This window comes from Sorex fumeus, unplaced genomic scaffold (genome assembly GCF_029834395.1).
Source record: "Sorex fumeus unplaced genomic scaffold, SorFum_2.1 ptg000063l, whole genome shotgun sequence".
Lineage (NCBI taxonomy): Eukaryota > Metazoa > Chordata > Mammalia > Eulipotyphla > Soricidae > Sorex > Sorex fumeus.
In genome coordinates, this window is record NW_026606120.1 from 4,653,708 (window position 1) to 4,669,099 (window position 15,392).

The following is a 15,392-nucleotide window of genomic DNA, read 5'->3' on the forward strand; positions in this document are numbered from 1 at the left end:
TGTACAAACTGAAAAATTGCAAATGAAAGGTAGTTAGTTGCTGACTGTTTAAAAGACATTGCAGTGGCCCCAAAAGCTTGGTCTTTAAATCAACCATGTGAGAGTGTTCTAGTCACAGGCATAGAGTGAAATCAGTATGTTTACAGTTAAAATTTCTAATGTTCTGGGAACTGGAGATATAGTACAGGAGGCGAGGTGCTTGCCTTACATGCAGCTGCTTTGGCCAACCTGGTTCAACCCCTGGCACCGCATGGTTCCTTCAGTACAGAGACAGGAATAAGCTCATAAGAACCACTGGCTGTGGCCCAAAAACAAAAACAAAAGACACCTGATATTCTGTTCTTATTTTTTTTTCTTTCTTTCTTTCTTGGCTTTTAGGGTCATACCTGGCAATGCTCAGGGGTCACTCCTAGCTCTGCACTCAGAACTCCTCCTGGCATTGCTTGGGGCACCATATGAGATGCCGGGGATTGAGATTGCAAGGCAAACACTTTATCCGCTGTACTATCCCTCTGGGCCCTATTCCGGGATTTTAAGAGGATGTTACCATTATAGTTAACAAAGACGAAATAAAACATAACAAACCCCACCTCTGTGGGAGTTTCCACTTGTACTTTTCCCAGAGGAAGTCACTGTTTCTTCACCAACTTCCTGACGGCCACTCACTACATAGGAGTGAGTTTTTCTCTAGAAGAGGGTGGCAGAAGGAGGTGCAGAGAGATAGCGTGAGTACCGGAGGAGAGTGGATTCTGGCTGAGGCACCGCCCGATCCCCTCAGCAGCGCAGGGAGCAAGCACAGGGAGAAGCACGAGCACAGAGCGAGCACGGAAGTGTTCTGTAGCTGTTCCGTAGAACCGCCAGGTGTGGTCCCCCAAACAAAACCAAAACCAAGAATCCGGGGGGAGGGGGGGGAGTAGGAGAAGAACACAGGTTCAGGTAGAGGGAATGCAGAAAGGGAAGGGGAAGAAACCGGCTGCGCCCGCTCAGGGATTCCTCCCGGTTTTCTGATAGTCCCCGGGCCAGAACTCGGGAAGAGACACAGCGACAGTGTCAGGAGCGGACTCCTGGCAACGTTCGCGATCCCGGGAGAGTTTCGATCTTCGGATCTCAAGCGGGTGTGTGATGTAGGGCAAGTGACGGTTGGGGCTTTCCCATCAGCGCAGTTTCACTTCTCAACCCGGTAGAGCGCATTCTTCCCGGACACAGGCTACGCCACCTCGGTTCGCACTCCCATTGGCCCCCGGAGACACCAATCAGCGCCCGAGGATCCCGTTTTAGCCAGTTCATCCACCCTGGTAGTCTTCCCCCCTGGACCAGTTTAGGGTCATGAGTCCTGGGTCGCTCGCCCCGCTGCTCTTCTGGGCGCTGTCCTTGATCCCGATCTCCGAGGGTGAGTGCGGGGTCAGAGAAGAACGGCCGTGGGGATGGGGGTGGGGGCCGGGAGATAAACTCAGAGGGTGCCGAGAGGATCCTCGGGAATGCTGCTCCGTCCAGGCGGACGCAGAGCACCGCTCTCCCACGGTCGCCCCGATCCTGACCTTCCTTTATCCTTAAGTTCTCGATCTTCCGCTTCCCCCTTCCCGCTCTCGAGCCCCCTAGTATCTCGCGCGCGTCCCAGTCACCCCCGTGCACTGGGGTCCGCGTCCTGGGGAGGAGGGTCGGGCGGGGTCTCGGTGCTTCACCCTCACTCACCCTCGCCCCCTCCAGGTCCCCACTCCCTGAGGTATTTGCACACGGCGGTGTCGCGACCCGGCCGTGGAGAGGCGCGGTACGTGTCGGTGGGCTACGTGGACGACACGCTGTTCCTGCGGTTCGACAGTGACTCGGCGAATCCGCGGGTGGAACCGCGGGCGCCGTGGGTAGGACAGGAGGGGCCACAGTTCTGGGAAGTGCAGACGGATATTGCCAAAGTACATGCACAGACTTGCCGCTCGAATCTGGTTACTGCGCTTGGCTACTACAACCAAAGCGAGTCGGGTAAGTGACCCTGGGCCCGGAGTGCAAGTCACGAGTCCCTGCATCCCCGTTGGACGAGCCGGGGTCTCCTCGAGTGTCTGGGCCGGAGTTTCATCCGGAAATTTGAGAGAACCTTCCAGCCCGGACACCCGGGAAAAACCCGCTGGGATTCACTTACACTTGATTGTCACTTTAAGCGGAAACGGGTCCTGACCAATCATCACTGAGCTGGGGAGCGGTTGCGAGATCCAGGGGGCGGGGCTGACACTGAGGGCGGGGCAGGGTCTCACACCTTCCAGTGGCTGTCTGGCTGCGACGTGGGACCCGATGGGCACTTCCTCCGCGGCTACGAGCAGTTCGCCTATGATGGAGAAGATTACATCTCCTTAAACGAGGACCTGCGCTCCTGGACCGCGGCGGACCATCCTGCGGAGATCACCCGGCGCAAGTGGGAGGAGGCCAGAGCTGCAGACCACTACAGGGTATACCTGGAGGGGGAGTGCGTGGAGTGGCTCCTCAGATACCTGAAGAATGGCAAGGAGACCCTGGAGCGCGCAGGTACCAGAGACCAAGGGACCTCCTGACTTCCCGGGCTGGTGCAAAACCCCTTTTGCGTGCAAAGGGGGAGAAAAATGGAATTGACACGGGAATTCTTCCCTATGTCCCCTGTCTTGAGCTCTCCTGGGTTTTCATAGCCTTTACCAAAATGTCTTGCCCAGAGGAACCATTCTTCCTCAGGGCGTGTAGGGATGCAGATCCTCCAAGATGGAGAGGAAGATCTCTGAAATAACTTCATAGTAGATTTCTTTGGACTGGAGAGATAGCACAGTGGGTAGGGCTTTTGCCTTGCACCGGCTGACCCGTGTTTGGTTCCCAGCATTCCATATGGTCCCCCAAGCACCATCGGGAGTAATTCCTGAGTGCATGAGCCAGGAGTAACCCCTGTGCATTGCCAGGTGTGACCCCAAAAGGAAAAAATATAGTAGATTTCTTTGAACCTGGAAGTTCTCTTTCACTGCCCCATATCCAGTTTCACTGGAATCACTCACTCCACCCAGATCAGGACCAAAAGTACCTATTGGCCCAATCAAATACCTGGAGTTTCCTATCCTGGGCTGTCTTGTTATATTTTAGAACTTTCCAAGGAATAGAACCTTCTCCCAGATCCTAGAATCTGGACTGTGTACTTCCTCTAATTCCAATTGTCCTTTCCATTTTCAGTGGTATAATGGACATAATGCAAAGTTCCTGAGTTTTCTCACCTTTTCTTCAGCTCCCCCAAAGTCACATGTGACCCGCCACCCTACCTCTCACCATGAGGTCACCCTGAGGTGCTGGGCCCGGGGATTCTACCCTGCTGAGATCACCTTGACCTGGCAGCGTGATGGGGAGGACCTGATCCACGACACAGAACTGGTGGAGACCAGGCCTTCAGGGGATGGAACCTTCCAGAAGTGGGCAGCTGTGGTGGTGCCTTCTGGAGAGGAGCAGAGATACACATGCCATGTGCAGCACCAGGGGCTGCCGGAGCCTGTCACCCTGAGATGGGGTAAGGAGGGGGACGGAGCCTGTTCTCAGGGGGATCAGTGGCCTTTCTGGGGAGCTTCATCAGGTAGGGACTGAGCCTTGTGGGGTTTAATCGTTTTCTCCCCTCCCAGAGTCCCCTTCTCAGCTGATCACCCCCTTTGTGGGAACCATCGCTGGGCTGGTTGTCCTTGGAGTTGTGATTGCTGTAGCTGTGAGATGCAGGAAGAAGCCCTCAGGTAGGGAAGGGGATGAGCTTTTGTGCTGTGCTTTTGCCCCACTAGGGAGTTTCCAGCAGGTAGAAAATTCCCAATCTTTTGCTTCAATACAAGGAACCACTCTATGTATGTGGCTTCCCCCAGTCTCTGTGGAAAGGGTTAACTTTTTCCAAAGACTTGTGTGGAAAGGGTTAAATTTTTCATGCTAATGACAGATTCCCCAGAGTTGTAGGTCAAAGGGAACAGTCTTCCTTGAGGTTGATCTTCCAGAAGACAGTTTGTGCAGTTTCCACAGATCCTTCCCCCTTGGGTGTTTCCTGATCCTGCCCTGGGTCACAGTCCTCAAAATTTCCTATGGTCCCAGTCTAATAGAACTGCCTGGCTGTGCCTTCTGCTGGAAGCTCATGTGATGTTTTCTTTCCACAGATGGGAAAAAATGGAACTATATTTAGGGTGCCAGTAAGTATGGATGTGGTGATCCCTGAGATACTTGAGACAGTGTAGACTGGAGCCCATGGAGCCTTCTCTCCTCAGAGTTTCTCCCTGAATCTCATCTGTGGGTTCTCACCCAGATGTGTTTCTTCTACCTCAGGAGGTGGCAGTGCCAGGACTCTGTTATGACTGTTATAGATCATAATGGTGAGATCATGGAGTCTGAAGTACAAAGGGAGGGGGATAAAGGGGACAGGACTGGATTTTGGGGGTTCTTTGATTTTAGACAGAGAATGGAAGGTTATCAGAATATTACCACTTAATAGCAACTGACTAAATTTGTTCTTGGTTATTTTCTTCTACAGTGTGAGAGAGTTCCTTGTGGCAAATGAGTGGTGCAAGATTTCTTCAAGCCTCGCTTTGTGACTTTAAGATCTCCTGACATTTCTTCCTGAAGAGTCAGGGTGTCTGAATGTGTCTGTGTCTTACATTAGCATACAGTAAGGAGGTGGGGAGACATGCTCAATCACCCCACATTATTGTGTGATGGTATCATATATGTGTCATATGTTTATTTTTATTTATATATTTTATTATTTTTACCTTTTTATTAAGGTTCTGGTATTTATAATGCTGTTAAATATACTTTTTGTACTTATATCATTTCAAACCACACCCATCCCCAGGGTGTCTGCTTTCCTCCACCCTCCCAGTCATCCTTCCCAGCATTTTTATTCTTTGTATTATATGTTTAAATGTATCAAATTGGAACTTATTTAATATGTGTAGTTCTTTGTATGTCAGTTTTTTTTTGTCCTTTTTGGTCACACCCAGTAATGCTCAGGGATTACTCCTGGTTCAAGAATAACTCCTGGAGGTGCTCAGGGGTCCATATAGGATGCCAGGGATTAAACCTGCTTCAGCTGCATGCAAGGCAAACACTTTCCCCACGATACTATCTTTCCAGGCCTCTACAATGTGTTTTCAAAGTGAAGCAAAATATTTTTAAAGAAATTTACTTTAAGAGAAATGTGAAGAGCGAAAAAGAGAACAAGAGAGAGATACATGTGCAAGAGAGAACATGGGCTTCTCTAGAGGGAAAAAAGTCTGAATGATCTGTTTTAAAAAATTATAAAACATGTTAATTTTATAAGACATGTTATATGTTTAATTTAAATTTTATAAAACATTTCATAAGACATTTTTAAAGTGCCTCACTGATTCCTATTTTAACTATTGCCATTTGGAATTGTATTATTGGGGACTAGAATCCAGAATGCTGGAGCTCCAGAGATGGAGTGCCGACATGGGTGGATTGCCGAGAAGAACTTCCCCTAAAGCAAGTGCTTTTTTTTTTTTGGCTTTTTGGGTAACACCTGGCGATGCACAGGGGTTACTCCTGGCTTTTGCACTCAGGAATTACTCCGGCGGTGCTGAGGGAACCATATGGGATGCTGGGAATTGAACCTAGGTCGGCCACGTGTAAGGCAAATGCCTACCCCATGTACTATTGCTCCAGATCCAAAGCAAGTGCTTTATATCTGTTTATGTTAATCAAATCCATGTTTATGTTTATGTTCAACCAAACTCATGTTAATCCCTGTTCCCCAACCCTTATGCTTTTCCTTTAGAAACCTCTCTGATTTCAATAAAAATGTTGTCAGCCATCAGCCTGTGACCTGTTTTTTTCATCCACCAACTGGGGGGACCTCTATTGGTCCCAAACACACCAGGGGACCTGGTCACCAAAGGATGGTGATATTGTATATTAGATTGACAACATTCTTTTAATTTTTACTTATCTTATTTATCTAGTTGTAGATGCGAGCAAGGCAGATTCCGAAAAGGATTCAGCATGATCAACCATATCCACACGATAACCAAGCTCATTGAGGTTCCTCAGGAGTTCAAGGTGCCGCTCTGTCTAACATTCATTGATTTAAAGAAGGCCTTTGATTCTGTTGAGACAGAAGCAATCATCAAAGCCCTAGCCAATCAGGGCGTTCAAACTCAGTACATCAGGATTCTCCATGAGCTGTATTATGAATTCACTACCAGGATTTCACCATTCTACAAAGAAGTGATCATCCATGTCAAGAAAGGGGTTTGGCAGACCATTTCACCAAAAGTCTTCAGTGCCACCCTTGAGAACATCATGTGACAACTGGATTGGGAAGGAATGGGAGTGAAGATAGATGGTCGGCAACTACACCACCTTCACTTTGCTGATGACATCGTACTAATAACACCAAAGATCAGCCAAGAGGCACAAATACTGACTGACTTCGACCTTGAGTGTGGAAAGGTCGGATTACAACTGAATCTCACAAAGACAATGTTCATGAGAAACAGTCCTGTTCCTGACGTTCCATTTACTCTCAACAGAACGACCATCTTCAAATGCAACAGTTATATATACCTAGGTCGAGAAGTCAACATGACGAATGACCTGGCATCTGAGTTACGCAGAAGAAAGAGAGTGGCTTGGAATGCCTTCAAGAGTGTCGACAAAATAACTAAGAGGACAAAGAACCTCAAGCTCTGAGCACATCTCTTCGATTCCACTGTTCTTCCTGCATTAACATATGCCTCAGAGACCTGGGCCCTACGAAAACAGGATGAGAATGCTATTCTGGTCTCTCAAAGAGGAATCGAAAGAGTTATGCTTGGAGTATCACGTTTCACTCAAATTAGAGATAGAATCCAGAGTTCCGACCTCCATCAACGCTCAAGAATCAGGGACACTGTCTCATTTGCCAAGGCATCGAAAATCAGATGGACTGGACATGCAATGAGATTTAGAGATGACTGCTGGACTAGAGCCGTTACTGACTAGATTCCATGGGATGTCAAAAGATCGCGTGGACACCCACCTACGAGATGGTCGGACTTCTGCGTCAAGACCCTGAATGATTTGTTTGAGGCTCTTCATGTTCCTAGAACGAGCAGATGCCACTGGGCTACATTAGCACGCAACAGGGATGAATGGAGACATTACTGGCGCCTGCTCGAGCAAATGGATGAGTAACAGGGTATCAAGTGATCAAGTGATCTATTTATAGATTTTGTGTCATAGTTGGGCTGGAACAATAGCACAGCAGGTAGGGCGTTTGCCTTGCCTTCGGCCAACATGGCTGACCCGAGTTCAATTCCTCTGCCCCTCTTGGAGAGCCTGGCAAACTCTCCAAGAGTATCTCGCCCTCACGGCAAAATCTGGCAAGCTACCCGTGATGTATTCGATATGCCAAACACAATAACAAGTCTCACTATGTTACTGGGTCCGCTTGAGCAAATCGATGAACAACAGGAGGACAGTGACAGTGACAGTGTAATAGTGATGCTCAGGGCTTATTTCAGGCTCTGTGCTCAGTCACTACTCTTAGTGGTGCTCAAGGAACTATATGTGGTGCTGGGGACTAACCCAGGATTAACCGTGTGCAAAGCAAGTGTCTTACCCTTGCACTATCTCTCCATCCCTATATTTTCTTCTTTTTCTTCTTGTATTTATTTATTGAATCACTGTGGGAAAAGTTACAAAGCTTTCAGGTTTAAGTCTCGGTCATACAATGATCAAACACCTTTCCCTTCACCAGTACTCATTTTTCACCACCAAGAACCCCAATATACTCCACCACCCCTCCCAATGACTGTGAGGCAGATGATTTCTATTTAACCCTTCTCTACATTGATTACATTCATTATTTCGACAAAAGATGCACCATTATTGTTTAGAATTTTCCCCCCAACAATCAGAATTGCTGAAAAGGCATTGTGAAATACTTTGTTTTCTATAGCTGTTATGAGAATCATATAATGTCATATAATGATTTTGGATTTCTGCAAAGAGCCAGATCATTACAAGCTGCCGGCTCATACTTGGCTTTCCTATAAGTTCTGAGGTGGTGGCCACCTTGCTGCCGGGGTCCATCCCTGTATTTTATTTTTTAAAATTAAAATATCTACTGTACTTAGAAAAATTCTTTTTTAAATTAAAAAAATTAATATTCATGAGAGGGGCTGAAGCAATAGTACAGCAGGTAGGGCGTTTGCCTTGCACGCAGCCAACATGGCCGACCCGAGTTCGATTCCTCTGCCCCTCTCAGAGAGCCCGGCAAGCTACCGAGAGTATCTCGCCTGCACGGCAAAGCCTGGCAAGCTCCCAGTGACGTATTCAATATGCCAAACACAGTAACAACAAAGTCTCACACTGGAGATGTTACTGGGCCCGCTCAAGAAAATCGATGAACAACGGGAGGACAGTGACAATATCCATGAGATAAACCATTACAAAACTGTTGATGATTGGGTTTCAGTCATACAGTGATCCAACACCCATCCCTCCACCAGTGTGCATTTCCCTCCCACCAGCAAAGGCTCCCATTTCTCTCCCACCATCTCCCAATCCCCAGTGCTCTCCAACCCCCTTTCCCCAGTCTGCCTCTAAGGCAGGCACTTTCCTTCTTTTTCGTTCTCCTTTTGTGCATTATGGTTTGCAATACAGGTACTAAGAGGTCATCATGCTTGTTCAGGGCTGTTTGTTCAGGGTGAATAGTGTTTTTATTAGGAGGGTAAGGCTAGAGTAGATTATTTAACTGGGTAGTAGCTTTGGGATGTGGACTTGACTGCTGAGGCTTCTGAGGCTTCTGGAAGTACAGGGAGGTGGGGGTAGGTAACTCATCCTGACCCTAAGACAGTATGAAGATTTTAGTCACAAAACCCCATATACCCAAATTTTCAGCAGATTATATCTTGGTGAGATCTGTCCGAGATGTTGGAATCCAGCAGGGAGAATGGCAGCTATTTTGGATTGTGGGAGCAAGCCGCTGCCAGGGCCTCTGCTTGGGTGGGAACCAGGCTGATCCACCCTCTCTGATCTACCTGGTCTGTTTAGCCTTTCGTGGTTCAAGATTAACTGCTGCTTTTAAACAAGGTTGATAAATGAGCTTCTATAGCTGAGCCAGAGGTGGTTTGTGGGTGTGTGACTCCCACATACCTAACTTTCGGCTGTTTAATTTCTCAGGAAACTTGGGGCCAAGTTTTTTGATCAAAGGAACAGCAGCGATTTTGGGGTATCAGAAATGGCACTGCACCCCCAGAAAAATTCTTTTTACCATTCCCACACTTCCTTTCGGTTTTGTTGATATGATGATCAGGTGATGCACATTTTTTGCTGTGATGTTTACCTGGGGATCACATATCAGCTCACAATGTTCACATACTTGGTTTTGATGCCCACTCTCTTAGCTGTGGTACTTACATACATTCTCCTGGTGACAGGGGCTCACAGTCTCTGTTGGGGCAGATAAGTAATTGTTGTGGTGCTTGCTGGGGTTAACTGTACATGCTTGCCAGAGGTCAAACTTCTAGGCCACGATGTTTACACATCTACTTGTAGTGCATGCTAGGGATTGCAGCCCTTTTTGTGGTTCTTACGTTTGACTGTGTGACTAAAAGTCACTTGAGCCACAGGGGATCACAGACAGCAAAACTTCCAGGATCAGGATTTCCCTTGGCGCTTATAGGACAGAGGGATTTGAACTCATGTTCATACTTGTGCAAGGCAGGAACTATAAGTCATGCAGTATTCTTCTGGTCATTCACTTTGTTTTCTGATAAAATATGTTAAATTAATGGGGAAGGGAAATGACCCAAAAGGGAGACCTGGATTTGATCCCAACACTATATGATCTCCCAGGCACTATGCTTGGCATAGTCCTAAGCACTCACTGTGAGACATGACCCCTAAACACACACAGACACACACACAGACACAGACACACACACGAAATTGACTTCCAAATCCAAATATATATATGTGCATATATACATATATATGGGAGCAGTTTGCGACACTACCTCCACTACCCAGCCACCGCCACACTCCAGGACATATCATAAGACACTAAATACCCATCTTCCGGAATTGCCGTACCATATTTGATAGGGTTCAAATATGGTAACACCTACCAGGGCAATTAGAGGTCGCCCCAAATGCCTCTATCCCTCTCGGAAAGACTGGCAAGCTACCGAGATTATTCTGCTCGCATGGCAGAGCCTGGCAAGCTATCCGTTGTGTACTCGATATGCCAAAACCAGTAATTACAACTGGTCTCATTCACCAGCACGTGACAGGGACAAATGGAGACGTTACTGGCACCTGCTCGAGCAAATCGATGATTAACAGGAAGTTAAGTGATTAAGTGATGGGAGCAGTTTAATATTCAGTTAATTATGTGCAATTTTCTCTGACAAGGCTGTGTGTGTATACTAAACTTAGGGAATATCAACAAAAAGTAAATTCCACTCTTGAGTGCTGACATTATAAAGGAAAAGGAAATTCTGAAAATGATATAGTAGTTCACAGCAGAATAAATGGCATTTGTGTGCAGGTTTTTGTGTGGATGCTAGTTTTTTATACTTGAAGGAGGCTTCAAGTATATAGCAGAAAGTACAATTATTGGATTATGTTAGGTATGTTTTTTGTTTTGTTTTTCATAGAACACCAGACTGTCTTACAATATGGATTTACTTTTTGTTGATATGGAATGAGATTAATGATATTCCTGATACACTACAGCATCATGAAGTTGCATGTTTTAGAGTCCTGTATTTTGGTCATCTAATACGTTGTAGTGTTTTGTCATTGTTCTAATTTGCTCCATCCTGATGATTTATAATGTGGAACCTCATTCATATACTTATTTGCCAGTTTTATATTTTCTTTGGTGAGCTATATGTTTAGGTTTTGGGGTCATTTTATTTTATTTCATTTCATTTTTTAATTTTTTATTTTTTTGAGGGGATCACAGGAGGCAGAATCTTTTTTTTTATATAATTTATTTATTTATTGAATCACTGTGGGAAAAGTTACAAAGCTTTCAGGTTTAGGTCTCAGTCATGCAAATAGCAAACACATTTCCCTTTACCAATACTTATTTTTTACCACGAAGAACCCCAATAAAACTCCACCCCCCCAATGCCTGTGAGGCAGATGAATTCTAGTTAACACTCTACTTTGATTACATTCATTGTTTCGATAAAAGATGCACCATTATTATTTAGAGTTTACCCCCCCCCCAATCATATGTGCTGAAAAAGCATTGTGAAATGATTTGCTTTCTACAACTGGGTTCAAGAATTAAATGATGTTGCACGGCCGCGGCCGCGCAGTTTTGGATTTCTGCTATTTTACTTATTAACCCTGGAAGTATTTCTACTAAGAGTCAGATAATTAAGAGATTGGTTTCTGTGCTCTGGAGTCGTGGCCGTGCCGGAGAGCTGCTCGTGGGGGGCAACTGGTGACCTCGGTAGGACGTGAAGAACGGACTGGAATGCCCCCCTTCCCATGAGGTTTTAGTCGCCCCCACACCCCCGGCTCATACCTGCTCTCCACAAGGCTCCCATGAGGCCGCCATCTTTCTTTCCAGAGGGGGGAGGGCGAAAGGGAGCAACACCCTTTCCCCTCCGGGCAGACATGATGGCCTGGATTGACGCATAGTCCGTTCACTTTTCTGCTCCAAGCTTAAGCCTGATTTTCAGGGAGAAACGTTGGATGATTTACTTCCCATTGATCACTTTGTATATACGAAGGTTTGGAGGAAAAGTCCTACTTCCCGCATACTCGAGCTATGCTTGTAGAGGCTTCTGGTCACCCGGGTTCCATCTGAGGGAGGCGGGATGCGGCACCTACCCCATCTGGGACTTCCCGGTGATCTTCACTCTTTTTGGAACCTGGTGTCTTCTCCGGGAGCTGTGGAGCCAGCACCCCACGTGGCCTTTCTTCTCTGCGGCTGTCAGGAGGCAGAATCTTGAAGCTCTTTATTCTGTGTCCCAATAATTGACTGTGAAAGTAAAAGATTTTACATTTAGAAAGTTATACATTAAATTACATGAATTGAAATTTTTATTAAAGTTAAAATGAGATGTTCTGCAAAGACAAAAGATATGCCTACGCAACATATACCATTTGCACAAGGCCACTGAATATCATGGGCATCAGTAACAAATAAGAAAGTGTGTCCACAGAAGATCGAGCGGATTTGAGTTTGGTTTATTCTACAAGTCCAAGAGTGTAAATAAAACATTAGGACTGCAAAGCTTGCTTGTTATTTGTTGAAACCAGGCCTAGACTGGGAGTTAGGGAATATATACAATTACTTTCCAGTAGCTTACTTCACGTTGTTAACATACCCTTTTCCACCAGTGCACTGTTAAACTAATTAAAACTTGACATGTGTATATTCCCTTATATAGCAGCACACATACTATCACTACCTATGAAACTGTCACTCTCAAATGACTTCGTGAATAAAAGGAAAGAAAAAGAGAAGGGCCATCAAAAAAGAAACAATAGAGTGAGGTTCATGCAGTTGAGCTCTTTTAATCAGCCAGCCAGCTTGCTAGCAACAAGAGATGGTTTCCACCGAGAAAGGTACTTTGGAGTTGGAGATGTGGTCACCAGTGACCTCTGTCTTATCCGGGGTTGCAGCAGGAAGTTGCTTGTTCTTCATTTTTGCCTTAGCCATGTTATAATCCTCAGAATGAAAACTTTTTTTGCCCTTTCTGTAGTCATTACCTTAAGAAATCTGAACCTCCAGGTTTTTGCCCTATATGAAGGTATCTTGCTTTTAATTTTGCTTCTTCAGCTTCCTCTGGTCTAGTCAGTCACTTTATCTTCCATTTCCTTCTGCTCCTCGATGGACGACGGATGCCGCCTCCGAGACCTCCGCTGACATGCTGCTGCCCCCTCTGCAGGCCACATGCTGGGATCCCAGAGGATGACTGGGTGACCGAGGTTTGCCACAGAACCGCTTTGGGTTCTTTCTTTCTTTATAAAACTTTTTATTAGTGAAACACCATGAGGTTCATTTGTAGACTTACAAATTTTTGTGTTTGGGTTTCAGTTATACAATGATTGAGTACCCATCCCTCCACTGGTGCCCACTCCCCACCTCCAATGCTCCCAGTATCTCTCCCACCTCCCCACACCCCCATCTCACCCTACCCTGTGGCAGGGCATTCCCTTTTGGTCTCTCTCTACTTTTGGGTGCTGTGGTTTGCAAAAGAGGCATTGAGTAGCTATCATGTTCGGTCTATGGTCTATTTTCAGCATGCATCTCTCATTCTGGGAGGTGATGAGAGATGCATCCAACACCCTTTACTTGGTGCTCGCTTTGGGTCATTTTAAATTGTTTTTTTACTGAATTTTCATGTATTCAGTGTATGTGTTTTGGATAACTGGTCCATTATGTCTTTTGAAAATATTTTCTCCCAGTCTGTGACTTGTCTTTTTGTTCTCCTGTGTCTGCTATGTTTTAAAATTTGAATTATATAAATAATATTTCAGATAAATATGATAAATATTTAAGCTAATAGGCTAATAAGCCTACTTATAAAACTATGAGGTACTATGAGGTACTTGGATTATATAACTCTTCCATGGAAAACTATATTTAGAATGTTTTCCACTTTAAAGAATATCTACAATTGAAAAGGTATTTTATTTTTATTTATTTATTTTTTGACTTTTTTTAAAATTAATTTTTATTAGTGAAACACCATGAGGTACAGTTGTAGACTTACAAATTTTTGTGCTGGGGTTTCGATTTTACAATGATCAAATACCCATCCCTCCACCAGTGCCCATTTTCCACCACCATGGATCCCAGTATCCCTCCCATCCCCATTCCCCCCCATCCCACCCTGCCTCTGTGGCAGGGCATTTCCTTTTGTTCCTCTCTCCTTTTGGGTGTTGTGGTCTGGAAAAGAGGCATTGAGTGGCAATCATGTTCGATCCATAGTCTACTTTCAACATGCATCTCCCATCCTGGAAGGATCCTCCAAACACCCTTTATTTGGTGCTCCCTTCTTTATCTGAGCTGCCCTTTCCCCTAGAATGCCCAGCTGGCCTCTAAGCCATGGAATAATCCTCCTGGTACTAATCTCGGCTATTCTTGGGTATTAATCTCCTATTTTGTTACTTTATGTCCCCCAGATGAATGTGATCTTTTTATGTCTATCCCTCTCTTTCTGACTCATTTCGCTTAGCATGATACTTTCCATGTAGTACCACTTGTATGTAAATTTCATGACTTCTTCATCCTTTCTAAGAGGTACATAGTACTCCATTGTGTAGATGTACCAAAGTTCCTTTAATCAGTCATCTGTTCTCGGGCACTCAGGTTTCTTCAGGATCTAGCTATTGTGAAGAGTGCTGCAATTAACAAACAAGTGCAGATATCACTTTGACTATACCTTTTTGCCTCTTTGGGATATATTCCCAGGAGTGGTATTGCTGGGTCATCCACTGAGTTTTTAATTTCATCTAACACATTCTTTATTAGTGACACTTCTCTTTGTAGCTTTCTGATTTCTGCTCTCATTTCTTCCTGTATTTTATTGGCTGTCAGTTCCACTGTTTCTTTCATATCCTCCTTCAATTTACTGGATGTCCATTCCACCATTTCTTCAAACTCACTGAACATCCTCAACATTTCATCTCTGGATTCTTTATCAGAGAGATTGCATATGTGGGTATTCCCTGCTGAGACTTCAGTGCTCTTTTCTTCATCCTCTCTTCATGGTGAGGATTTGTGCTGTTTCCTCATGTTGCTGTAGTAGTATAGAGGTAGATCCCTCCAATTCACTATCTGTATCCCCCTCTTGCTGCCAGGGAGAATTCTGCATGGGCTTGGTGGATGGTGGTTTCCTCTTTCCTCTTCAAGGATACTACCTTCCTCTTTGGTGCTCCTGTGTGACTTCATGGGGCCTTTAATGCAGTTTCAGGGGATGTGTTCTTTTAGAATAGGCTTGTTCAGATTCTTGTGTTCACCATTATTTTGGTGAGTTTGGGAAGTATTTTGATTGGAATAGGCTAGTGGACTACTGGACTAATGTGGTTGGGATAGCCAGGCTGCCCTCTAAGTATTAGGTAATGGAGATTGAGCTATGCATCCAAAGCATTATGAGAGGGGAAATTAACTGGCAGCTTCATGAGCACCACCCTGGAGGTCATGTCCCCGCCACCACTGTACCTGTGTGGGAGGGACCCCGTGTTATTTTTAAATCTTATAACAATAGTTTAGGCAACGTGTTCACAATATCATTAATGTTTGTGATCTTGATGTGTATCGGTACTGTACCTTACCACCACCAGAATACCAAATACCATCCATTAGTCTCCTAATTTACTTCTGGTCCTCTTCACTATTCCTCCCACCTATTCCCTCACTGTTTGGTAGCACCGTAGCACTGTCCTCCCGT

The 15,392-nt window shown here is 45.4% G+C and overlaps 1 protein-coding gene and 1 pseudogene across 2 annotated transcripts in view; one reads left to right on the forward strand and one right to left on the reverse strand.

The window, feature by feature from the left end:
- The first annotated feature begins 1,288 nt into the window (after positions 1–1,288).
- The window catches only part of LOC130035468 (patr class I histocompatibility antigen, A-2 alpha chain-like), a 44,617-nt gene continuing 30,513 nt past the window's right edge, over positions 1,289–15,392 (forward strand). The window contains exons 1-8 of one of the 2 annotated variants that reach the window (XR_008794237.1): positions 1,289–1,390; positions 1,708–1,977; positions 2,239–2,514; positions 3,230–3,505; positions 3,615–3,719; positions 4,125–4,157; positions 4,291–4,337; positions 4,496–5,771. Coding sequence is in view for 1 of the 2 variants with exons in the window: in XM_056127192.1 (XP_055983167.1) it covers positions 1,327–1,390; positions 1,708–1,977; positions 2,239–2,514; positions 3,230–3,505 (886 nt within the window). In the remaining variant the exon portion in view is untranslated. Of the gene's footprint in view, positions 1,391–1,707; positions 1,978–2,238; positions 2,515–3,229; positions 3,506–3,614; positions 3,720–4,124; positions 4,158–4,290; positions 4,338–4,495; positions 5,772–15,392 lie in introns of those variants that run through there. The other variant, XM_056127192.1, reaches the window with a different exon arrangement.
- Positions 12,245–12,865, reverse strand: LOC130035471 (cAMP-regulated phosphoprotein 19-like; annotated as a pseudogene).